Here is a 27,627-nt window from a genome sequence, read left to right as displayed (position 1 = left end):
TTAGGAAGTTGATGAGCAAAGCAAGCAAGATCAATTTTTAATGAAGTTACGCCCTAAATTTGAGGCCACTTGCTCCAATTTGATAAATCATGCTCCCGTGCCATCTTTGGATGTTTGTTTTGGGGAGTTACTTCGTGAGGAGCAACGTCTTGCCACCCAAGCCACTTATCAGCATGAAAAAATGATACCCAATGCAGTGACTTATACTGCTCAAGGAAAATGCAAGGGACAAGAAATGCGGACAATTCAATGTTTCAGCTGCAAAGAATACGGCCATATTGCTAATAACTGTGCACAGAAACCATGCAACTATTATAAGAAGCCTAGGCATATTATCAAAGATTGTCCTACTCGTCCTCAAAATCGTCAGGCTAATGCTTATCAGGCTGCTGTGGGTTCCACTTCTTCTACTACTGTTGATGACTCCTCTACTCTTACTACTGAGAAGGTTCAGTAGATGATTATTTCAGCTTTTTCAGCCTTAGGGCTGCAAGGTAACGGTTCCTTTTCCCCCTCATGGCTTGTTGATTTGGGTGCATCTAATCACATGACTAGTTCTTCTGATATACTTAGCAATCTTCAGACTTTGGTTCGACACACATTCAGATTGCTAACGGTAGTCAATTACCTATTCATGCTATTGGGGATGTGGATTCCACTGTTAGAGATGTTTTTGTATCTCCTCAACTTTCTACTAATCTTATCTCAGTAGATCAATTGATTGATAACCACCGTGATGTTCGTTTTTCTCGTGATGATTGTCTTGTGCAGGATCAGGTGTTGGGCAAGATACTTGCGAGGAGGCCTAAAGTTGGACATTTATTTCCTCTGCATTTTTCCATTCCTGTTGTTATTTCATTTGCTTGTAACACTATGAACAATAAGTGTGAAATGTGGCATAAACAGTTAGGTCATCCTAATTCCGTTATTTTATCTCATGTCATAAATTTTGGTTTGTTGGGCAATAAAGATCAATTTTCTTCTCCTCTCTCTGTTGATTGTTCCACATGTAAATTAGGCAAAAGTAAGTCTCTTGCCTTTTCTTCTCATAGTAGTCATGCTGAACGTTGTTTCGATTTGATTCATAGTGGTGTGGGAAATTTCTCCTGTTATCTCCCATGCAAATTATAAATACTTTGTTACATTCATTGATAATTATACGAAGTATACTTGGATTTATTTTCTCCGCTCAAAATCTGATGTCTTCTCTGTCTTTCAACAATTCACAGCTTATGTTGAAGCACAATTTTCTTCTGGCATTAAAATTCTGAGGTCTAATTCAGGTGGTGAATACATGTCTCATGACTTTCATAATTTTCTCCAACAAAAAGGCATTATTTCTCAGTGTTCTTGTCCATATAAGCCTCAGCAAAATAGTGTTTCTGAACGTAAAAATAGACATTTGTTGGATGTTGTTCGTACGTTACTGCTCCAATCCTCCGTTCCACCTAAATTCTGGGTCGAAGCATTATCTATGGTAGTTTATTTAATTAATATATTGCCGTCGAATGTCTTGAATTTTGAAAGTCCTTACTTTCATCTTTATCATCAGCATCCTACATACCTTGATATGCATACTTTTGGCTATATTTGTTTTGTTCATTTGCCTTCCCATGACCGTCATAAGTTATCTGCTCAATCTGTTAGGTGCGCTTTTATGGGTTATAGTGCTTCTCATAAAGGCTATGTTTGCTATGATCCATGCTCTAACCGATTTCGTATTTCTCGTCATGTTGTGTTCTTTGAAAATCAGTCATTTTTTTCTTATCATGTTGAGTCTTTGCCTGAGATGTATGTTTTGCCTAATTTTGATGACCCAACTCCTTTCCCTGATCGATTCAAATCTGGACTTGTATATGAAAGACAAAGACCTACTTTGCCCCTTCTTGAGCCTGGTTCGTCATCTAAGCCTATTTAGATTGAATCTTCTACAGGTGATCCAGATACTATCACAGTTCCTCGCCATTCAACCAGCGTATCTCGTCCACCAGACCGGTATGGTTTCTCTCATACCTCTCTTCATGTTACTCTGTCCTTCATTCCCATTCCGTCAGGTTATTCTAAGGCAGCTAAACATGACTGTTGGCGTGCGGCAATGGCTAAGGAACTTCAAGCTCTTTAGGATAATCATACATGGGATGTTGTTCCTTGTCTTGCTCAGGTGAAAGCCATTGGGTGCAAATGGGTCTATTCTATCAAGCTGCGTTCTGAGGGGACTTAGAATTGGTATAAGGCCCAATTGGTTGCACTTGACAATCAGCAAGAGTATGGGGTGGACTATGAGGAGACTTTTGCTCTGGTTGCCAAGATGACTACGGTTTGGACTGTTCTATCTGTTGCTACCTCCCAAGGTTGGCCTCTTCATCAAATGGATGTCAAATATGCCTTTCTTCATGGTGATCTCAAAGAAGAGATCTACGTGACCATTCTACCTGGTTTGTCCTCTTCTTCTTCCTCAGATATCTGTAAGTTGAAAAGATCGTTGTATGAGCTGAACCAGGCTCCCCAAGCATGGTTTGATAAATTCCGCTCCATTTTGCTTCAATTTCTTTTAATCAGAGTGACTATGATTCTTCTTTATTTTCTGCAAGACATCTCTTGGCATTGTGCTTCTTCTAGTATATGTTGATGATATTGTTATTACTAGGACGGACTTTGCCCTGATCACCTGATTGCAGCAGCATCTTCAAGCCTCATTTCATATGAAGGATCTTGGTCCTCTTACCTACTTCTTGGGGTTGGAAGTCCATACTGATCCTTCTGACATTTTTTTGAATCAGCATAAATACACTCGGGATCTTATTACTTTGGCTTATCTTCAAGATACTTCTTCTGTGGATACTCCTTTGGAAGTAAACACGAAGTATCGTCGGGAAGAGGGTGATCTCCTCTTGACCCCACTATGTATCAACAATTAGTTGGGAGCCTAAACTATTTGACTATTACTCAACCTAATATTTCATTTGTTGTACAGCACGTTAGTTAGTTCATGCAGGCTCCACGTCATCTACACTTGGCTGCTGTTCGTCGTATCATTCAATATCTTCGAGGTTCTCCTAGTCGTGGCCTATTCTTCCCAACTAGAACTCCTCTTCGTCTTGTGGTTTACAGTGATGCTGATTGGGCAGGAGGTCCTGATACGCGACGACCTGTTACGGGTTGGTGCGTATTTCTTGGTGACTCCTTGATATCTTGAAAGAGTAGGAAACAGGATCGTGTCTCCAAATCTTCCACTAAATCTAAATACCGTGCAATGTCCGCTGCTTGTTTTGAGATTCTCTGGCTTCATGGTCTCCTTGCTAAAATTGGTTGTGTTTAGTCCGCTCCTACACCTCTACATGCTGACAATACAAGTGCCATTCAGATTGCTGCCAATCTCGTTTTTCATGAACGTACCAAACACATTGAGGTGGACTGTCATTTCATTCAAGAAGTATTGGACACTCACATCATTACACTTCCTCATGTTTCTACTGACCTCCAGATCGCAAATGTGTTTACGAAGGACATGACACGACAACGTCATCAGTTTCTTGTGGGCAATTTGATGCTTCTTAACTGACCAGCATCAATTTGAGGGAGGATGTTAGCATAATACGCTCATTGTTTCCTTATTTAGTTTTAGACAATTGTATATATTTCCTTCCTTAGAATTTGTACAGAGTCCTAGTTTCCATACTTAGAAAGATTTTGATTGTTGTAATTTAGGCTTAATTCTAGCCATGTATACTGCACATTGGTGCCTTTATAATGAAAGGAAATCCTCACAATGGAGGTATTCAATCCATTTGACAATGAAACCCGTATCCGCCATCCCTTTCAACATTCTACTCAGAACATCCATCACTAAAATGAACAAGAAAAGGGATAAAGGGTCCCCTTGCCTCAAGCCACGAGAGCTATTGAAGAAGCCATCGGGAGTGCCATTAATCAAAACAGAGAATTTCACTTATGTGCTACAACGCTTCATCCACTGGCACCACCTTTCCCCAAAGCCATACCTGCCAAGTATATACACCAAGAAATCCCAATTTACATGATCAAAAGCTTTCTCCATATCCAATTTGCATAAGATACCAATTTACATGATCAAAAGCTTTCTCCATATCCAATTTGCATAAGATACCTAGAATGTCAGCTCCGACTCTACTCTCCAAGCATTCATTAGCAATGAGGACCAAGTCTAGTATTTGCCTTCCTTTTACAAAGGCATTTTGGGACTTTGAGATGATCTTCCCCATAAATGCGCTCAACCGCTGGACTAGCACTTTGGAGATGATTTTGTAAACCCCACTCACCAAACTTATGGGACAAAAATCTTGCATCTCCACCGGCCCTGCCCTTTTCAGAATAAGGGCAATAAATGAAACATTGAGGCTTTTATCAAATTTCATTAATGAGTGAAATTCGAGAACGACCTTCATGATGTCCTCCTTGAGAATGTCCCAACTAGCCTAGAGGAAAGCCATTGTGAAACCATCTAGACCTGGGGCCTTGTCTTTTTCCATCCCCTTTAACACTTTAAGAATCTCCTCCTCTTCATACAGTCTCTCCAACCAAGCTGCACTTGGTGGATCAATAGAATCCAAAATCAGCCCATCGACCTTGGGCCTCCAACGATATTTCTCCTTAGGAGCTGGTCATAAAAGTGGACAATGTGATCCTTTATAGCTACTCTGTCGGAAAGAACTCTCCCTTCTGAATGAAGAACTTCGATGGCATTGGTTCTTCAATGGGAATTAGCTACTCGATGAAAAAACTTTGTGCTCTTATCCCGTTCCTTCAACCAAAGGACCCGAGATTTTTGTCTCCAAGATATCTCTTCCATGAGTGTATTTTTTCCGGCTCAGCTACTACAACAATTTTTCTTGCCTTCTCATCAACCGGGAGGGCCCCAGTTGCCTCTTTTTCCTCAAAACGTTGCAGTTCCTGAAATAGGTTATTCCTTTGGTCATTTAAGTTCCCAAAAACTTCCATATTCCATTTAGATCATTTTTCAAGGCTTTAAGTTTCCCAGCTAAAACCAAACTGGGAGCACTCGAGATCTTATATGAGGACCACCACGATCTAATCTTATCCATAAACCCATCTACCTTCAACCACATATTCTCAAATTTAAAGTATCTGGTCCTATTCTTCAATATAACAGGTTTAAGCCTTCATAACAGACTCTATCTTCAATTTAACAGATTTAGTGTTGAGATACTCTAGTATCTCAACACTTCTCAACATACTCCACTACCATTCATTACTTTATTATTACTTTTCACCTACTTTTTATTACTATTCATTACTTTTTACTACTATGCAATATTATATTATTACTTTTCACCTACTTTTTCACTACTATTTACAACATATTTCAACACTTCTCAACACCCAAACCCAACCTTAAGCCTTCAAAACAGACTATCTATTTTATGGATGCAAATTCTTTTCTTTTATCTTGTTGGGCCATTAAGATCAGCATTCCAGTAGTCATCTCTCCAATCAAGGGAGAAGACCCACCCTTTTTTTTTTTTTTGGGGGGGGGGGGGGGGGGGGGGGGGGAACACTATAACACCCCTACCCGTAGGTCATTAATGTTACATACATGAACAAATATCAGGATTCTTAATCTTTGAATCCCCTGCCCCCTCCCCACAAATGACTCCTCTAAATTGGTTTTGATAGGTACTCTCCTCTAAATTGTGACTAACATTTGAGCCAAATTAAAGAAAACTCCAAGGCCTGAGAAAAGAAAAGAAAAGAAAAACAAATTTAGAAGGTATTTCACAAATCACAGCTGTGTGGAAAATGGTTCTTATCTATATCCTGTGGTGTCTATGGAATGAGCTAAATGACTGGACATTTGAAGACAAGCGGCCTTCATTACTCTTTGTCAGCACTTTATTTCTATGGGCCATAGTTGTAGATTTTAGTGGCCTTGATTTTCATGAATTTCTTGTTTCCATTTCTTCTTCCTAAATAGGTTTTACCTCTTGTATGTCATCTTGTGTACTTGGGTTATGTCTATTCTTATGAATACAATCATTTACTTATCGAAAAAAATCTCTTCCTAAATTGCCCGAGTGAGTGATTTGGGGAGCCTCATATTAGTTCGGCGCTAGAGGAGTTTCCTAGGTTCATCTTTTATTTGGATCTTTTGGACCTTCCTCTTGTCAGGGGTGAGTTCACATGGTCCAACAATTGGGATTGGTCGAGATTGGACATGTTCCTTCTTTCTGCTTCTTGGGATGCTCATTATCTAGATCATAAAATGATCAATTATGCCCGGATCATTTTCCTATTTTTTTGGATTGTGGAGGTTCGAAAAGATATGGTTAGGAGCTGATGGTTTTGTGGAGAAGGTTGTTAATGATTTATGAACTAATACGAGACTTCCCTGATCGCTCACTTAGAAAAGATTCGAAAATTTTCTGTTAGATAATTCTTCTATTGTGTATTTTTGGTTGACGCCAACTTTTTTTTTTATAAGTTGGTTGACACCAACTCTAAATAAAGTTTTGGTATGCAAAAATGTAACGCTCCAATGGAAGATCCAAACCACATGGCCTATACTCCAAAAGGATTAGTCAATGATACAATTTAAGCCTTATTAGAACCTTATAAAGAGCAAGAACTTCTCCTTCCCAAGCAATGCAAAATCCCATACACCACCTACCCTTATCATTATCATATGGGGTATCACAATCTACCTCTCTTAAATTGCCGACGTCCTCATCGGGCCAATCCGTCGTAGGTGGCACGGCTCAAGTCCCACATTTCTAGTTGGGATAGGCTTTGATACTATTTATAACACCCCAATAAAAAGCCCAAGCCACATGGCCTATACTCCAAAAGGACTAATCAATGATACAAGTGGAGCCCCCATTGGAACCTTATAAAGAGCAAGAACTCCTTCCCAAGCAATGCAGGAACCCATACACTACGTACCCTTATCATACGGGGTCTCACAGAAAATTTGTCTGAGACTAGATTAGTAGTTTTGATTCAGTTAAGAAGGTTAGGTAAAGATGTCTATCAAGATTCAAACCTAACCAAAAGAAATCCATTTATTATTTTCTGACAATGAAGAGTGATTCTCTATTGTTTTCTGTAACTGGGTGAATTTAACAGCTAAATCCATCTCTAGGATGGGGGGGAAAAGTCCGAAATAATATAAATCACTAAAACAATTTATGAGTCTGAACTCCATTATTGAAAAAGGTTTCCATAAAAAATAAGCTTTATAGGAAAGGACTCTGCTTACGCATAGGTCTTCACATTAGGCTGCAAACGCTTATGGTCTTCAACCATCATGCCTAGTAACTCAGCAACATCTTGCACCCTACATGTGATACCAAAACCCAAAGATAAATAAATTGATACAGCCCAATATATTGAAACTATAAATTACAAGCTATTGAAATTATTCAAGTTCAGGTTAGTTAATTAAGAAAATAGTAACTAAAACCAGGACAATCAAGACAACTTTCAAGAGAAAAGCTTCCAAACTGAACCCTTTTTTAGACAAAACCGTAGCATAGATATCATTCATTATAAAATAGATAGTATTATAAAGTCAGGAAATTTGTGGAGAGTTTTCTTATCTGTTCTTTTTTCTTTTTTTCTTTTTTTTTTCTGTGTAGGAAGATTGTGGAGAATATGTTGATGAGTTTTTGTTCGTCAGCAAACAGAATTTGCATCCATCTGCTATTTTTAAAATTTTGTTATCTCATGTAGAGAGCATGCTGGAGCATCAGCTCTCTTGTCAAGTCCGCATCTATTTGAACTGTTCTTGCTCTAGTGGCTTCCAAAGAGTGGCCTATATGTCAGTTGAACATCAAAAAAATAAAATTCTTCATAGGTTTCTTGACAAAGGCGTTTATATGAAGCATCCTCCAGGATTTATATATCCTGCTTGTCCTTCTAATGTCTCCAAACTCCAAACTTGTAATTCTATTTTTCATTGGTCACGCCTTCAGTAGAGAATGGAAATCTAATTAACATTTGGCAATCAATTAAGAAGGATCTACCAAAGCTCAAGAGACAGCTTTCAGTCGTAGTAATTTCATTAACAGTGGCCATGACCAAGCATTGTTCCCAGAGGATCAGCAAATTCAGCTTTTTTGGGTGGTCTTCGTGGCAATTAAAATATTTATAGTTCTCTCATGGCATGGATTCGACAATGGCTTATCTTAAATACTAGGTGGATCTAATGGAAATGCTTCATTACCACTACAAATGTATAAGAGAAGAAAACCTATTCTGACTCGGTATTAAAGGGAATAGAACCTGCTTAGAAGTTAAATGGCTCAATCTTCACTGTTGACAATTATCTTTATATTTCTGATATTCATATCCATATATCCACCATTGATTTTATATTGTCCCATGTTCCAACCACCAAACTTTCTACTGGCACACAAAGATTTCATTCAAAGTGACCTTTTGTGGTAAACAAGAATGATGTTCCAGGTGATCCACAGATTTCATCGATAATTATGACATAATACCTTGATGTGTAATCCCAGATGAGCACATGAAAGCTAACATGTATAGCCATAGTTTGAACTATATTTCACAACTAATGGACTACTACAAGTATATTATGTGTCAGCCTCTCTAAACGTATTTTTCTCCCCAATGCTTATTGCAGAAAATCTACATGGAGCAAGCACCTGGCACTGCTACTCAGAGGAAAAGTTGGGATACTGTTTTCAAGATAAAGGGCCCAAAGAATGGTTCCGGCAAAGGTCACCAGAGCAAATAACTCATCGTGAAAGTGTACAGACAGAAAAGCAGAGTTCATAGAAATTTATTGGACTTAACATAATGGGTCCATACATGAGAATAAATCAAGTCAAAAGGACTAGAAACACAACTAGCAACTTGAGGATTAGAAGACACACAACAATTTTAAATAAGTTGAAATGCTTCACAAAGTAAAGAGAATACATAACTAACACTTGCAACTTGACACCTCAACTTCAAAGAGAGAGATGACCTAAATGAGAATGCCATATAGAGAAGGGACAAGAAGATGATTGAAGGGCATCAGGGGGATGGTAAGACACACGATGCCACATCTAAGTTAGAAAGAGTAGATGCAGCGAGAAGCAATAGCTCATTCATGTGAGAGAAGCTTAACAAATTTATGTACAACTATATTCATTGTATCTGAATCAAGAAGTTAAACCAGAACAAGAAAACAGATATATTAATAAAATATTCCAAATTCAATCCTTTCTGTTTTCACTTTACTTGGACCACTACGCATACTCAACTTCTTTTGTTTGAAGTAATTTGTGTATCTACTCCAATGATACTATTGTTCTATACCACTATCAAAGAAGATTCAAGCAAAAATGTACTTCCATGAAATAAGAAAAAAACATCAATATATTTTCATTTTCAGTTTTGGCTTAGATTTCAAACAAGTCCGCCATGTACATTGGGACCTCATCAACCACTACTAGAACCACAAAGACCACAACCAAAGGTAACCAAAGATTGATCCAACATCATTACACTGAGAAACCATTGTAATTCACAAGAATGGATGCTCCCAAACAACATAGAACCAGCAACTAACCAAAACATTTGTATCACCAAGTAACTAGCCAGCTATCAAAACAATACCAACCAATAATAACTATTAAAAACCAACTAGAAAAAATTAATGAACAACATCAGTGAATCGAAGCTTCCAAATGAAAAATCAAACTACTGGAAACAGAAGCCAAAAGTGATTTAATCAAACTACTGGAAACAGAAGCCAAAAGTGATTTAATCAAAGCTTCCAATATGAACAAAAGACTAGACCGTCTAGAAGTGGATATAAGCAAACTGTGTTCCAGTCTCAACCACAAAAGATGCCAACCAAGGATTGGCAGATCGTGCCATTATCACACTGGGGCATACTCGTGATTTTTATGCAAAATATTATGAAACCTCTAATTAAAAAGATGTACCTTGGTTATATTCCATCTCTTCAACAAGTTCAGTAATGAGTAGGTCTATGGTCGTTGGCCACCAGTCACCCAAACCATGGCATTCTAGCTTGACAGGCACAACTGTGCACGTTTATGACCTACTGCCCAATCGTTGTGGTAAAGGATTGGATGGTATGGAATTGTGAGAGGCTGATTATTGTGTCCAATGATCTTATGTCAAATTGGTTTGCAATCACAAACTGTTTTCTTAACACTGGTAGCACTAATTGCTTGTGCATAAATTCGTACTTAAAGTATGAAATACCAACCAGCCTTTGCAGTCAAATCTGTCTCCCCTAGAATGCAAGGGGCATAGGTTTCAAACTATAAGATGCGAGGGCTTCAGGATGAGGGGAGGCTGGAAGGTTTCCCCCAAGTTTAGTCTGACATTGTTAATAATTAGGGGAAAACAGTCTACATAAGAAATTTTTTTTTTTTTTTTTTTTTTGATAAATAAATAATTATATTGATCAAAGAATGGCAACGCCTGAATTACAACTCTGATGCCCCACCTAAGTGGGCACATTAGAGGCAAGAAAATCTCAAAGGGCCATGCCATTAAAATCTACAGCTATGGCCCATCTACAAAGAGTTCTAAAAAATAAGAATTTAAGCTCCTCTAAAGATCTTTCCTTGTCTTCAAAAGTCCGCTCATTGAGCTCCCGCCACAAACTCCACAAGATGCAAATAGGGATCATCTTCCCCAACGCTGCCTCTTATGCTAGGCCAACTGGCCAACGCTGCCTCTACCGTTTTTGGCATCACCTAGACCATGGCCGAACGAATGAACACTTCATTCCATAAAGTCCTTGCTACATCACAATGTAACAGAAGATGATTTATCGACTCTCCCCCTCCTTTACACATACAACACCAGTATGCGATAATGATCCTTCTTTTCCTTAGATTATTAGTGGTAAGAATCATTTCAGGGTTTAAACAAGCAAAATTGAGTTAAATTGTCATTGTTACGTTGTTAGCTTGATTGCGACATTAATCTGCATATTGGTAGGAGTTCCATGTTCTTGGGACCCACCACTACAGATAGGGTTCAGTAACAATTTTGAGCTATCCAAAATATGAAGTTATCATTGCATGCTTTCAACAAACAACCAGGATAGTCAAAAACCACTCAGTTATGGATAGTTGTACATGTCTTTGATACCGATGTGCTACAAGATCACCTGTCATAAGATTCAGCTCTTGTATATGCTTGGATCACCCAATTATAAGTCTCAGTATTGGGCTTCATATAATCTGGTATGCAAAGACAACAGTAAGAATTTAGCACCAGACAAGCAAAGATATAATCAAGTATAAACCTTGGATAATTGAAAACAAAAGCTCGAGAATCCATTCACCTAATGGAAACCTACAATGTGAAGGTAAAAAGAAATCGGTTGTGGAGTTTGTTTCAAACAATGAATCAAGTACAGTTGACATTATGGAAGTCAATAAGGGATTAATTATTAATCCATGAAGCTGTTCCATCTCCAATTATTGATGTGTGTTTCAAAGTGGTTAAAGGTTTCCAAGGGAAAGAAAAAAGAAATAGACTGATACCCTAAAACACCCAATGAAAGAAAGACAAAAAGAAAGAATAACCAGAGTCAAACGAGAGAGAGAGAGAGAGAGAGAGAGAGAGAGAGAGAGAGAGAGAGAGAGCTTACACCTTTTCACAAACAAAAAAAAAGAAGAAGAAAAACAAAAGTACAAACTACTCGGTGCCATCAGTTCACAAGAAGAGCAACCTGCTAGCAAAGGAGAAAGAACTGGGACTGAATATTTTAGTTCTCACCCAGTGACCCATAAATGACATTGACTTGTGTTGTTATAGTTTTTGTTTCCCTTTTCACTTTCTTTCCATTTCAATTGTATTGGTGAGGAATTTCACCTTTTGTCTGTAGTCTTTCCTTCTTTTGCATCAATACTTTTGTTCCACATCAGTCAGAGAAAAGGTGGAAAAGTACAGCTTAAGAATAATTAATTTGAACATATTGCGAAATATACAAAGTGCATCTTCATTGTATCCATACTGCAATAAAGACTGAAAAAGTTTTAAATTGCCCTAATATCTGAAACAATAAATGCTGTGCAACTAATTGTGAATGCATACTGACTAACAATAACCATTCTAGCAAACAAGCAGGAAATGAGAAAGAGAGAATGCGAACCTTCCCCATATTCCATGTTCTCAAATGTGGCAAAAGCAATTTCAGGTATGCCACAAGTAGCCTAAAAAATAAAAATGGAAGCAATCAGTACTGCAGAATCTGTAACTGAAAACCACAAAAACTAGATTGAATTAGAACATTCTCAAATATTTTATTATAAGATAAAAATATCAGCTGATACTTCTACTGTTAGTTCAACCACCATACTAAAGTATGTTTCATGAACACGAATGAATTTTCCTTAATAAGTAAGTTGATTTTATTAAAAGCATATAGGGGAGCAACCCAAATACACAAGGCATATTCAAGAGAAAGCATAAACTTTTGAAAACATGAAGTTGTAAATGAACTCAAGCATTGAAGGCAGGACATGGTCTTTGGGTGTTTTGGCAGGAGAAAATAGGAAACATTAAAACACTCATGGCCTTACACAAGTCCAATACATATTCCTATCAGCTGCATATCAACATGTATAAAATGCAAGAGAGAGAGAGAGACTAGTTTAAAATTTGGGACACAATAGACAAGAGTTCAAAACATATCCAAAGTATAGGTTATATATTCCAAGGCATATAATAATGAAACCAGTCTGTCTCTGCAAAGATATTTCACAGCACAAATTTTTTTTTTCCATCAGTAAATGTAAAATTCATTGATAATAATAACAGTCATAGCCCAAGTACATGGGTCGTATACAAAAGAAATACCTAGTTGGAATTATAGACCAATACAAGGAAATCATGGAGGCGTCCATTGAAATCAATAGCGATTTCCCAAAGGAACAAAGTTTTATGGAAGTTTTGAGTTCATCAAATATCTGCTCACAATCTTTGAAATTTCTATTGTTCCTTTCCCTCCAAACACACCACAATAGATAAATCAGAGCCATCTTCCGCACAACAGAAATTTGTGTACTATAATTTAATCCACTCCAGGTAGCAAGAAGATCTACTACATTTCTAGGCATAACCCATGTCAAACCAACTCTGCTAATGAAATCATACCGCATGACACTGGCAATCTCACAATGAAGTAGAAGATGATCTATAATAACCCCTCCCTTTTACACATACAGCACCAACCCATAAAGAAGCTGTCCAAATGAAGAAAGCTGCTCTTAGAGGCACAAATCTTCAATATGTTCTTAAAAGGGAAGGAATTTGTATCTTGAATAACTAGTGCTTGGTATGAGCAAATTATGAACTTTCCTTTCTTGGATGGAATCCAAAGAAGTTTGTCTACACCTCCACCCCTTATTCTCAGTGTACAATAAATTAAAAAAGAAATCTGTCAAGGCGTCAACTTTACAATCTTGGGCCACTCTGAAAAATCCACAATGAAGACATTGGGATAGAGTTCTAGGAGATGTAGGATATAAGTACAATTGTTCATGGTAGGGCTAGTGAAAGAACTTAGAGAGGAGAAAAATTACTTCCTATACCTCTCTACACTAACTTTTATACGTGTCTATACCAGTATTTGATATACTTATTACAAGAATGTCATAACCTCTAACATTTCCCCTCAAGTTGGAGAATATATGTCATGTATGCCCAAGCTGAAAAAAAAAAAAAAAAAAAAAAAAAAAAAAAAACCGCGCAAACCAAAAGTCTTGATGAACACATCTACAAGACAAGCTGGTTCTCTTACTTAATAAATAGAGCAATGATCTTCCCACTCAATATCTAATACAGAATAAAATTAAAGTAACTTCAATATGCTTGGGTTCTCATAAGCCATAAGATGAAACCATATGAAGAGAAGCCTGATGGTCAAAAAAACAAAGCAAAGCCAAACCAAACCAGATTTTAAAGTGAATAAAAAATCCTTGAAGAAAAACTTGTGACCAATATGATTTACCATAACTGCTAGCCATTGCCCTATACTCAACTTTAAGGGTGTGTAGTTTCAATGATCACTTATGCAATTTCGAATCTCACTCGGACCGGATTTGTTTTCTGGTCTAGGCCGGAACCTAGAAATCCGGGTGGACCTGGGCAGTCATCCACCCGGATTGGACCCAGGTGGGTAAGTCCATATCTTACCTTCCCGAATCCAGTTATGGAACCTAGATATATAATCAGGTATCCATAACCAGGTTTTTTTTTTAAATAAATAAAAATAAAAAAAATAAAAATAAAAAACTTTTTATGTTACAAAACGACATGGCTTTGTATTACTTCCCCAGCCCCAATATACTTCCTCTCCACTTCCCCAGCCCCAATTTAATTCCTCCCCACTTCCCCAACCCCTCTCTCTCTCTCTCTCTCTCTCTCTCTCTCTCTCTCTCTCTCTCTCTCTCTCTCTCTCTCTCTCTCTCTCTCTCTCTCTCTCTCTCTCTCTCTCTCTCTCCACTTTGCAATTTCCCTATCTCTCTCTCTCAAAGTCTCAAGTCCTCGAAATAGCAAACCCTAGCAATACATCTCTCTCTATCAAGTCGCCAAAACTATAGCAATGCATCTCTCTCTCAAGTCCCTGAAACCCTAGCATCACCGCCATTGAGAGGTCATTGTCCGTTAATGTCATAGAAGCCCTAGCTTTTTCTCGCTACTATCAGTATGTTCCTCTCTTTTTCTGAGTTTTGAATGTGAATGTCAGTTTGTATAGTAATTTTTGTGTTTCAGACAGGGTGAGCCTATCCCTATGAACTATATGTTACCAAATCAATCTAATGTTTCAGACTGGGTTTTACACAAGATAAAGGAAATACAACAGTGTGTGGGGATGGAGTGTGCAGGCTTCGAGGAACAGTTCATGGTGTTGCTTACAACCATTGAAGTGGGGCACTAGCAGTTCAAGAAAGTTGGCTCAAAAAAACAACGGGAGCTTAAAAGACTAACATGGTCATTGAGTTATGAGGGAAGCTCCAGTAGGGACATATCAAAAGGGAAGGCGCTGGCCTCCCCCATATGAAACCCAAAATTATATCGTGGAATGTCCACGGGCTCAATGAGGCCAATAAGCATCTCAAGTAAGAAACTTGTTTCATGAGTGGAAGGCAGACATTGTATGTTTACAAGAGACAAAACTGAAATTAATTACTAGAAGAATTGTGCGAAGTGTATGGAGTTGTGTACATGTGGATCGGGTGTATTTGGCATCAAATGGAGTGTCAGAATGTGTTTTGGTGATGTGGGATAGGCGGGTGGTGGAGAAAATGGAGGAATTCATAGGGGAGTACACGTTGGCATGCTCCTTTAAGAGTGTGATAGATAATTTTTTGTGGGTATTTGAAGGAGTCTATGGACCAAACTCAGACGATAGTAGACAATTACTATGGGAAGAATTGGCTGGAGTACATAGTTGGTAGGACCTTCCTTTGTGCATAGGAGGGGATTTTAATGTTATAAGATTTTTAAGCGAATGGTCCGGAAATAGAAGATTGCGGCTAGCAATGACAGAATTCTCAGAGTGCAGTTTTTATTTGAACCTAGGGAACATTCCCCCATAGTGGAGAGCTTATCCACGTGGTCTAATAATTAGACGTGGTCTCGCTTGGATAAATTCTTAATATCACCAAAATGAGAAAGTCATTTTCCAGATGTTTGTCAAAAGAGAATGTCTCGTCTCTGCTCAGATCACTGGCCTATCATGTTGGATTGTGGTGATCTCCAAAGAGGGCATCAGTACTTTAAGTTTGAAAACATGTAGCTAAAATCAGAAGGTTTGTGAACAGGATCAGACAGTGGTGGGCAGCATATCAGATATAAAGGCACCCCTAGTTTCATATTTGCAGGTAAACTAAAAGCTTTGAAGAAAGATTTAAAGCTTTGGAACATTTAGTCTTTTGGTGATATAGGGGATTGCAAGAAAAATAAGTTGATGGAAATTCAAGAGGCAGGAAGGATACAAGAGGAGCAGGCTCTCTCATAGGAAGAATTAGCTCGAAAGACGGAGTTGGTCTCAGATTTGGAGAGGATCATTCTATTAGAAGAGACTTCTTGGCGGGAAAAATCAATAGCAATGTGGTTGAAGGAAGGAGATAGAAGCACAAAGTTCTTCCACAAGATTGCCAACTCTCATAGGAGAGAACCAACAACATTGATATTCTAAAAATTGATGGTGTTGAATGGAAGGAAGCTCAGGTGATTAATAATCATGTAGCTTATTTTTTTGAACATTTACTTACTAAGCAGGAGGGATGACGGCCTACGCTTGATGGGCTCGGCTTCAACTCAATTGGGCTACAAGATGTTTCTCGGTTGAAGAGGCCTTTTGAGAAGGAGGAGGTCCATGAAGTGGTGAGAAGAATGGTCAAAGACAAGGCACCAGGCCCAGATGGTTTTTCTATGGGCTTCTTTCAAACATGTTGGGAAGTGGTAAAGAATGATTTAATGAAAGTATTTGAGGAGTTGTTCTCGGCTGGAAATTTTGAGAAAAGCCTCAACGCCACATTTATTGCATTGATAATGAAGAAGGTTGGAGCAGTGGAGATTAGAGAATTTCGGCCCGCTAATTTAGTAAATGGGGTATATAAGATAATCTCCAAGGTGCTTACGAATCGCCGAGGCAAGGTATTGGGGAAGGTAATTACAAAACCCCAGAATGCATTTGTCAGAAATAGATAGATGTTAGATGCAATTCTAATTGCCAATGAATGTCTTGACAGTCGATTGAAAGCAGACATTGCAAGGATCATTTGTAAGCTGGACATGGAGAAGGCATACAACCATGTTAACTGGGATTTTTTACTTTACCTTCTTGGGAGGTGTGGATTTGGGGAGAGGCGGCGGGTGTGGATCCGATGGAGCATATCAATGGTGAAATTCTCAATTTTGATAAATAGAAGCCTAGTTGGTTTCTTTAATAGCACACGAGACTTAAGACAAGGAGATCCATTATCCCCACTACTTTTTTTTTTTTTATTGTAATAGAGGCATTAAGCAAAATGACAATGGCTTTGGTTAATAATGGCTTCATGGAGGGTTTCTCAATGGGAGCCCCGGATAGGGGAAATATTAATATATCTCATTTGTTGTTGCAAATGACACACTTGTCTTTTGTGAAGTAAACCAAGAATAGATTATGGCACTGAAGGCCCTTCTACTATGTTTCGAAGCAGAATCTGGGTTGAATGTGAACTTTGATAAATCAGAGATGGTGCCTATTGGAGATGTTAATAATATAAGACAACTGGCTAGCACATTGGGATGTAAGATTGCATCTCTTCTTATAACATACCTGGGCCTCCCGTTGGGGGCTGCTTCAAGAAATACCTCAATATGGGACACGGTGATTGAGAAAGTAGAGACAAGATTGGTAGGATGGAAGAAGATGTATCTGTCAAAAGGTGGTACGATCACTTTGATTAAAAGTACATTGTCTAATTTACCAACCTACTATCTATCTATATTTCCAATCCCAGCAAGCGTGGCATCCTGAATCGAGAAACTCCAACGTGACTTTTATGGAGTGATGTGGGTGAGGAGTTCAAATTCCACCTAATCAATTGGGACAAGGTATGTTCCTCTATCTCAACTGGTGGATTGGGCATTAGAAATATGAGAATTTTTAAACGGGCGCTACTTGGAGGCCTATGGGGGGGGCTGGTGTACTGTAGAAGTGAGAGGGGCGTTTGGTGTGGCATTTTGGAAGCATATAAGAATAGGATGGGGGGTCTTTGCTCGCCACACTAGATTGGTTCTGGGTGAGGGTTCAAGGATTAAATTTTGAAGTGACATATTGTAATGCCCCAATAGAAGGTCCAAACTACATTGCCTATACTCCAAAAGAATTAGTCAATGATATAATTTGAGCCCTATTGGAACCTTATAAAGAGCAAGAACTTCTTCTTCCCAAGCAATATGGGATCTCATACACCACCTACCCTTATCCTTATCATATGGGGTATCATAATCTACCCGCTTAAATTCCCAACGTCCTTGTCAGACCAGTTCGTCGTATGTGGCACAGCTCAAATCCCACATTTCTAGTTGGGATAGGTTTTGATATAATTTATAATGCCTCAATGAAAGGTCCAAACCACATGATCTATATTCCAAAAGGATTAGTCAATGATATAATTAGAGCCCCGTTGGAACCTTATAAAGAGCAAGAACTTCTCATTCCCAAGCAATGTGGGATCCCATACACCACCTACCATTATGCTTATCATATGAGGTATCACACATATGGTGTGCAAACTGTGCTTTAAAGGATTTATTTCCTTCAAATTTTAGGGTTGCACATGCCAAGGAAGCATTAGTGGCGGAAGTCATGGTGATATTGGGGGAGCAAGATTGGGAAATCAATTTTATTTGGACGGCACAAGATTGGGAAATGAGCAGTTTTGAAGACTTTTTCAGCCTTTTGTACTCCATAAAATCAAGCAATCAGCGAGATATAATGTGGTGAATACCCGCAGGTAAAGGCTCATTCTCGGTGCACACTTTCTATAAGGCTCTCACTCAAGAGCCAAATAGCCAGTTCCCATGGAAAAGGATTTGGAGACATAAGGCACCTCCCAAAACGGCATTTCTTGTGTGGACAGCTTCCTAGGGTAAAATCCCATTTTTATACGTAAGATGTAAATTTTATTGATACGAATGAAATGGGCATATCCCATGTACACAGAAGGTACACAAAAGAACACCTAAATACATTTTAGGATTGATAGATTAAGGACAGGAAGTCATGAACATTGTTTCCATTAAGCACAATGGCTGAAAACCAAAGCAATAACGTGTGTACAAAAAAATTCTGAATCTCCACCATTGTGTGCTCCCTATCTTCAAAACTTTCCGACCAAGTACACCACATAATGCATGACAGAATCATCTTCCAGATTGCCGCCACTAAGGGACAGCCTTGAATCTCCTTCCAGCAAGCCAATAAATCAACCACCCTCAATGGCATTACCCAAGCAACATCAACTCTTCTAAAGATCTCATCCCACAACACCCTTGTCACCTCACAATGCAATAAAAAGTGATCCACTCATTCTCTATGTTTTTTGCATAAATAGCACCAATCCATCACAATGAGCCCCCTCTTCCTCAAGTTGTCTGCGATCAAAATATTTCCAAGAGCAGCAGTCTATACGAAAAAAGCTACTTTTTCTCGGGCCACAAGACCTCCAAATACTCTTCCACAGGAAAGGAACATTAACTTGGTAGCTTTCGAAGGGACGCGAGACCTCCTAATACTCTTCCTGGGGAATGAAACATTACCTTGTGATGCCAAATAGCTCTAGCCTTAAAGGTCACCTCCAACAGGAAACCCAAATATTTCATAAGCAAAGAAGACACTTTACAACCTAGAAGGCTCGCCAGGCTGTTGATACTAGGCACCACACCCACCACAACCATCTCGGACTTACCAAGGTTCACCTTAAGCCCTGAGACGGCTTCAAAGCATAACAAAAGTGCTCATAAAGCTTGAATCTGGCCATGATCTAATGCACAAAAAAGGAGAGTATCATATGCAAATAAGAGATGTGAGATTATGATAAAGCAATTAGTACCATTACCCATCGAAAATCCGAATAAAAAACCTCCTCCAACAGCAGCCTTCATTTGATCAAGTGCCTTCATAACAATAATAAAAATAAGATGAGATAATGGATCCCCTTGCCTCAATCCAAGGGAACTGTTAAAAAATCCAGCAGGGGTGCCATTAACTAGCACCGAGAAGCGAACGGTAGTAACACAATGTTGAATCCATGAAATCCACTTATCACCAAAGCTACACCTCCCGAGCAAGTAAAAAAGAAATTCCCAATTCACATGATCATATGCCTTTTCCATGTCAAGCTTACATAGAATACCTGGAACTGCTTCCCTCAACCTATAATCCAAGCACTCATTGGTAATGAGAACCAAATCAAGGATTTGTCTCCCCTGAACAAATACATTTTGAGGCTTAGAAATAATTTGTTCCATTACCGAGCTTAGCTTATTAGTAAGAACCTTCGAAATTATCTTGTATACTCCACTCACAAAGCTTATAGGGCGGAAATCCTCAACTACCATTCTTGGGTAAGATCCTTACAACTGATAACTTGAGGAAGCGTAGGGTGATCATAACGGATTGGTGTTGCATGTGCAAGAGAGGAGATGAGTCTCTGGACCATCTTCCACTACATTGTGAGATAGCTAGAGTGTTATGGAATGAGGTACAAACTGGAGCTAGCTTGGATTATGCCCGCAATAGTAGCATCAGTTATGGCGAGCTAGAAAAATCTAAGAGGCATTCAACAAATCAGAGTTGTGTGGAAGATGGTCCCTATATGCATCATCTAGTGTTTGTCGCAGGAGCGCAATGACTGGACATTTAAAGACAAGGAGACATCAATAGAGGAGCTGAAACTCTTTTTGATTACAACTCTTTGTACTTAGGCTATAGGTCTCGAATTTAATGGCCTCTCTTTACATGATTTTCTTGTCTCTATTGCGCCCACATAGTTAAGGGCACACCGTTGTACATCTCATTGTGTACTAGGCTATGCCTATTCATTGAGCAATAAAATTGTTTACTTATCAAAAAAAAAAAAAATTGTGTTTCTGTGTTTAAAGTTTGATTATGAATGCTGGGTTTTGTATGTAAATGATGCTTGTATAGGGATTTTTGAATTTCTGGGTTGAGTTGTGACTGTATTTTCTGCTAAATGATTATAAGCCAGAAGGATCAAGATGGATATTGATAGGCTAAATGATTAGAAGTTTATTGCTATCAGGGGTTGTCGTTTTGGAATGCAGTAGTATGATAGATGTATATTGAAGAATTTAATAGAAACAGTAGTGTAATTAGTATTATTTTTAAAATATTTCCAGAAAAAAAAAAAAAAGATAAAATAAAAAAATAAAAATTTGCAACTTGCAAACAATACTTCTAGTAGTGTAATTAGTATTGTTTGCAAATACAGTACACAACTTGCAAAATTTGCAAACAATACTTCTAGTTCTTTCAAAATTTGCAAACTTTGAGGAGCAAAACAGTTCAGTATTTGGCTCAGAGGTGGATAGGTATTTTTCGGATGGGATTGAACCAAAATTGGATGGGTCTTTCTTTATGCATGTAATCTCATTTTGCTTATATTTTGATTTGACTGCAGAGAAGGGTTCGTGTTTGAGGAAGACAAAGTTCCAGAATTTCATTGACAGCTCTGTAAGTGAGCCTGGGCCAATTCTGAACATGAACTACTGATCATTTATAGCAAGTGATACTATTATATCTAAGAATATGCCTGTGTCTTTCCATCGGTGGTTTGTGGTGCTTTTTGAGCAATCTTTGGTGCTAGTGACATTGGGAAGCCTGAAGATGCTGAAAACATTTTATGGAGTGTTCATGTTGTTCATGCTGTAGTTCTTGTATTGTAAATAATATTCATATATGCCCTTTGTTTTCATATTGTGTTGAACATATTCTTTCACATATATATGCAGATGTAGGCACGGGTACTTCCATGTGGTGAACAATGACAACACTCATTGGGAAATGTATGCAATTAGAGGGAGTGCAGACCCTACTATTAATAGCCAAGGGAACAGATTTGCTGCACCGGATGACAGATTCAGCAAAGAGGAAAATTTCAAGCCCATTCGCCACAATAGGAAGGGTATCTCTTATCTGTTTTCCTTGTTACTGCATGAATGTGATGGGTCTTTCTTTATGCTGGTAGTCTCATTATGCTTATATTTTGTTATTAAATTTTGCAATTATGAATGTGATGGGATAAGTGGGAAATATCTTTGCCTCTCGTAGTGATAGCTTTGGCGCTGCCGCCTCTCTATCATAATGTTTGTTATTTGTTTGAGGTGGAGTTTGATGATCTCAATTGTTACACGTTGCTTTCATATATTTGTGAATTTTGTTTTATTGATCCAGATCAGAACTTCAAACTTAATAAGTAGTTCTTAGAGAATTGGTCCTAATCAACATGCTTTTTTCCTACTTGCAGTTTCATGCTTATTGCTCTAATATGGAAATTTGACTTATCTCCCTTCATGTCTAAAATTGAGGAAGCTGCAAAGCCTCTTGGCTTTAATGTTCACAAGAGAAACTACAAGATAATAATTTTCACGTTAGACATTGAGTGAATTTCTTTTGGGTAAGTTCATATTGATTGGATTTGCTTTGTTTGAGGTATTTGGTTTCCAAGTTATTTCATTCTGAGCTCTACATTTAGAAATTCCTATGTGCACATGTTTCTTAATTTCCAACAATTCCAGATGAAGTTACAATGTGACAAAACTGGAAGGAATGGCCATCTTGCTGTTGTAAAAATGACATGATGCTTTGGATGATAAATTTTTTTTTTTTTGATAACCTTGGGTGTCCGGGCCAGCTTACGCGCACCTCGATTAATCCCAAGGGGCCCTGAAGTTAACGACCAGGTAAATCCTCCAGTGGCCCTGAGGGGACTCGAACTAGTGACCATTGGGGAGCAAACCCAAGGCCTGACCAATTGAGCTACCCCTCGGGGTTGATGATAAATGGTGGAGCTATGAACTTGATGAAGGTGGTGGTGCAATTACAGGTAGATAATTTATTGAATTATTTTGGTTGTCTATGCAATATAGACAATTTGAATTGCCCTTTTTGTATATTGCATAATCTGAGGATGTGACTTTCTTTTCTTTGTTTAATCTTTGAAGAACATCAAGTATTGTATATGTGCAAAAGGTTATGAAGTCAACAACAACAAGAAGAGAGAATGATTGTATATTTCTGTAAAATTTTTTGTTTTTTATTCTTTTAATCTTTACACTTTTACTTTTTTAGAACTTTTTTTTCGATTTTAGATCTGTTTTTTTAATTTTTTTTAGATATTTTAGTATCTGTTTTTGTATTTTTTTTTTTATTAGAGTTTTTAGGTATATGTTCATACCTGTTTTAGCACTTTCAATGTGCCATTTTTCTTCTCATTAAAATTTTGCTGCATATGAAATATTGCAAAAAAAAATTAAAAATTAAAATTAAAAGTTAAAACTGGATACCCGGTTACAACCCGCGTATCCAGCTAACCAGTTTTTTGCTTAGAATCTAAAACCTGATACCCACCCGGGTTTTAATTGGTTTTTCCCGGGTGGGGTATCTACCCGGTTTTAAAAATCATGATGCAGATCTGAGTATTCCCATGTACCTGGATCCATATGTGGATGCACAGCCCTACTCAACTTCTACATGATTGTGAAATCATTATGTGTTTCTTACTTTCCATGTAACAAAAGCACCTCCAAAAGATATTACAGTATCATGTAATAGATCTTCTATCTAAGGAAGAGTCTATTTGGTTAGTCTCAATAAAGTCTTCCAATCTAAGGTACCCATAAAAAGCAATTAATAAAAGTAAAAAACACACCCTAAGATAAGTCAATAGCCTTCAATCTTTCTTTTTTTGCTTCCTTTTTTCAGAGATTAATGGTGGGTGTCGATATTCTGTGCTACAAACCATTTGTATCTAAAACAGCTTACAATTTATACACATGGGCAAGGTGAAAAAGTGCAGACCTGATCTAGACCACATTCAATACCAACAAGTTAGAAGCTAAACCCCGAATGGCCATAAAATATTTTACAAACAGCCTTGCTCAATACCAAGTCTGTTTACAAGAAAAACCATGCGGGCCATATATTGTACAAAAAATAAAAAGATGCACAAAAACCTTTAACGTGAGCACACAAACAGGGGTGAAATGTGTAATGAGAAACCAATATTTAAAAAGCGTCACCTGCACACTAAGTAGACAATTGAAATGAAAAGTGGTTGCCATCCGCCCAGCTGCTTCCATTTCATAGCAAATTTCCAAGGCATTTGAATGATCCCCAACTTTACAGTCTTCCTCAATTAGAAGATCATAAATTTCATCAGTAGCCCTCAGCCCACCTTTGGCTCCCTTCAAAAACACTTTGTTTGCATCTTCCAAATGCTTGTTCCTAACAAGCTCCTCTGCTCAAAAGAAGCACTTGATCAAGTTAGATAATGACTAAAGTTCAACTAAATAGAGATAAATAAGCAAAACAAGATTATATTTTGTACCAACAAAAACTAGCCAAGCCTGGCGAATATCATAGTTTAATTTCTCCATTGCTGAGAGGATTTCTTGGCCTCTAGCGGCATGTCCTTGAGAACCAAACAATCGAATCAATGCGACAAATGTTTCATGCAATGGACGAAGACCTGCACTCAACTCCCTCCTCAATGATTGCATCTGCAACAGAGTAAGAACAAATTCAGTCTTCAATACTCATAATCGAGCAAAATACACAAGAATACCATTTTTTTTACATGATGTAGTGGTGCCAGCAATGATAATGTTGTTATTGAATTTGTCTTCATCAACAGGAACACAACAAGAATAATCACACATATAATGATGAAACTAAGAACCTTCCATGGGGACTACAGAAATTTAACTATAGCTTTGCTAGAAACTGACGTAGCCACTCATATCATGCATATCAAACAGCTCCACAGTCCGATGCAGAGAGCACAGACAATTAGAAGCTACACACTAGACTTTATCCCAACACATGTTGCCTCGATGTCAGGTTATAACAAGCTGTAGTAAATTTTAAAGTAATACCGTAGTTGGCCCCACTGCTTGTCATTATTAAGTCACGGTTATTAACAACAGGAGTATTGCAATGTAAATCCATATGGGATGATGCAGTTTATCTACCCCTCACATTGCAGTCGATTCGTAAACGATTACTCTATTCTCAAGTTGGGTTAAATAGTAAAATTTGATTGGTAAGATTCAAATTTTAAATTTTATTTTTTAAATGAAGTTATGTTATATAAGCATGCGCTACACCGACCTGAAAATAGAATTTTTCTTTCTAATAAAGAAAACAATAACCAAAAAAGAAATGTAGTTTGAACCGATGGCATACGGCGCCTTGGTGGTCGGCGTTGAGAGCGTGAGAGACAATCAAGCCGTGGAAGGAGCGCGGGCCAGGGTTGAGGCCAGCGGCAATCATGTCATAGATGACATGGGAGACACCGAGACAGTCGCGGTTCCTGGCGCGCTCCATTAGCTCCTCCATGAACGTGAAGCGAAGACTCTTTTCCACCGCTGATGGGACGGAGGATGAAGAATGATTGTCCTTGGAATGTTGCTTCCTCCTCCTAGTTTTGGCTCGCTTTTCGGGAGAGGATACTGCGGAAGAGCGAACGACGACGAGAACGCGTCGTGGGATAGGAGGAGAGAGGAGTGGTGGGGGTTTGAAGGGTAGTGCAGTCCCAGTATGGATCAGGAAAAGGGAGGACATTGATGAGCAGTCGGATAAGAAGTCTCAGGAATTGGAGTATCGGGCAGAGTGAGGTTTAACAGGGAGACTGCCGGGGCTGGGGTTTTTGGATAACACGTGTCTTGACTTCCCGTGTTCGATAACAAAATGCTTGGTATTCAAAAGTAAAATATTGACAAAAAGCACGCCCCATTCAGAGCAACGGTTAGCATCGAGCAAAGATTGTTTAGCATACGACAGTTGGTTTATCGTAATTGCAGTTTCCTGAAAACTATTAATCCAAACAATAATTTACTTAATAACCACTTCTAAGTGACATATACAATAATACAATAAAAATTATAATAAAATTAACATTTAAATTAAATTAATTTGAACTGAAGCACATAAATATCATTCTCTGTAAGAAGATTTAAGTCATCTGCAATCTTTAGTATACTCAGTTTCAAATGAATCGGTACAAAAGGCCTTATCTTAATTTGTCTTTTTTAGGATATAATAGTCCAACTAATTGTCATATAACTGTATACAAAATTTTAAATTAACCGGTACAGTAAATTTCATCTCGACTTATCTCCTTCAAGATAAAATTATCCAACTGATAGTCATATAGCTTGAATCAACTTTACATGAGAGGTTGAGTCTAAAACTCTACTAATAAAAACATCTCTCTCTTGTCCAGAAAAATCTCAAATGAATAATCTACGTAGTTTGATTTTCTTTTTTCTAAAAACTTAACACTTCTTTCTTATGAAAAAGAAAGAACATCGTACTTGAATAAACAATAGATCCTTGACATATCCAATCTCTCTTGAATGCATCTAAATGCAGTGAACATTGAAGATCTTCTAGTTTTCTTTAGTTACCCACTTGAATTTCAAAAAGATAAGAATAATTCTACTTATCATTCTTACATATCACACACAACACCTCTTTTAATTTATTTTATTTTTTATTTTTCTCATAACAAGAATGTGGTGTATAGATGATAAATAAAACAATTAAATTAGTTTAATAAAAATAAAATAATAAGTTTAAAATATATAAAGTGTATGGAGTGGGATGATAGTATCCCTTAAAAAATAATTTTATTCTAAAAAACCCAAAGAAAAAACTTGAAAGAAAGAAAGAAAGAAAGAAAGAAAAAAAAAAGGACATTGGAGCTAACTTGGTAGACATTTTTAATACAAAGGAAACAATAATGGCAATAAGAATCACAACAACATTGATTAAAAGAAAACATTATAAACATAAATTTTTTTTTTTAAATATCAACATTCCTCTACTATTTTTTAATAATAAAAATAATATAAATATGATGCTTCTAGATAAATAGTGATTATTATGCACTATGAATGTATGTTTTGTGTGACATATCGGCCCAAGTTAGCTTCTTGATGTTAAGGCTAATTTCTGTTTTGACCTAAGTGGACTTAAGCCCAATATTATGAAGACTAAAACCATGTGAGTGAAGTGGACTTTATCTTTGTTAGTGTGATAGGCACCCAAGCCCAAGAGAAGGCCTAAGATCTAGTGAATTTTGGCCATAAAGGGGCTTAGGATTTGAGAAAAGCCATTAGGGTTCTGTGTGTAAGTGGCAGATACTATTTGGAGCCAAGCAAGAAGGGGGCCTTTGCGTTCTCAAGGCCATAATCATGAAACATTTAGGAAATGAGAGTTTCGGTTTTGCCAAGGGTTTGCCACTTGGCAAACATGTAGTAAAACTTCTAGAAGAAGCCATTTTCGGCTAAGAGTGAAGAGGGTGCCACATGGCACACATGAAAGGAACTTTTTGAGTTTTCAAGAAAGGTCTAATGATGGAAGAAGAAAGGATGGAGTTCTATTTTGTTGGGGCACATGTCACCCACAATGCCACTTGGCAGTCATGCATTTTCAACCCTGCAAGTTCATTGCATCTAGACCAAAAATGGATGAAATAATGCCTATGGTTTTAGCCACCTCAAGAAAGGTACCACTTTTTCTCCATGCAAATAAGTCCCTTAAGTTTCCAAGAAAGACAATGATGAGAGGGAAATAGAAAAGGATTTCGGCTAAGGCATGAAGAAGAGAGAATAGAAAGGCTTTGACACATGGCACCCATGTATGGATGTTTCTTACATTTTTAAGAAAGCAATGATGAAGGAGTAAGAGATAAGTTTTAGTAATGGCAGAGCATGCCACTTGGCGCCACATTCATGTGAAACTCTTAGGTTTCCCAAGAAGATAATCTTGAAGAAGGCTTTAAAGGGTTTCGACTAATGCCACTTCCTACGCATGCAAAG

General features: G+C 37.8%; 1 protein-coding gene across 1 annotated transcript in view; it reads right to left on the bottom strand.

Moving 5' to 3' along the window:
• LOC122315937 overlaps positions 1–25,489 on the bottom strand; it is a 44,276-nt gene extending 18,787 nt beyond the window's left edge. The window contains exons 1-6 of the mRNA XM_043132296.1: positions 24,989–25,489; positions 24,132–24,303; positions 23,824–24,041; positions 12,152–12,212; positions 11,162–11,234; positions 7,253–7,330 (exon numbers count right to left, since the gene is read on the bottom strand). Coding sequence (XP_042988230.1) covers positions 7,253–7,330; positions 11,162–11,234; positions 12,152–12,212; positions 23,824–24,041; positions 24,132–24,303; positions 24,989–25,366 — 980 coding nt within the window. The 5' untranslated portion in view covers positions 25,367–25,489. The remainder of the gene's footprint in view (positions 1–7,252; positions 7,331–11,161; positions 11,235–12,151; positions 12,213–23,823; positions 24,042–24,131; positions 24,304–24,988) is intronic.
• Positions 25,490–27,627: the final 2,138 nt, after the last annotated feature.

This window comes from Carya illinoinensis, chromosome 7 (assembly GCF_018687715.1).
Source record: "Carya illinoinensis cultivar Pawnee chromosome 7, C.illinoinensisPawnee_v1, whole genome shotgun sequence".
Taxonomy (NCBI): Eukaryota; Viridiplantae; Streptophyta; class Magnoliopsida; order Fagales; family Juglandaceae; genus Carya; species Carya illinoinensis.
Note: the sequence above shows the minus strand (reverse complement) of the source record. Positions and strands in the feature narration are given on the sequence as shown.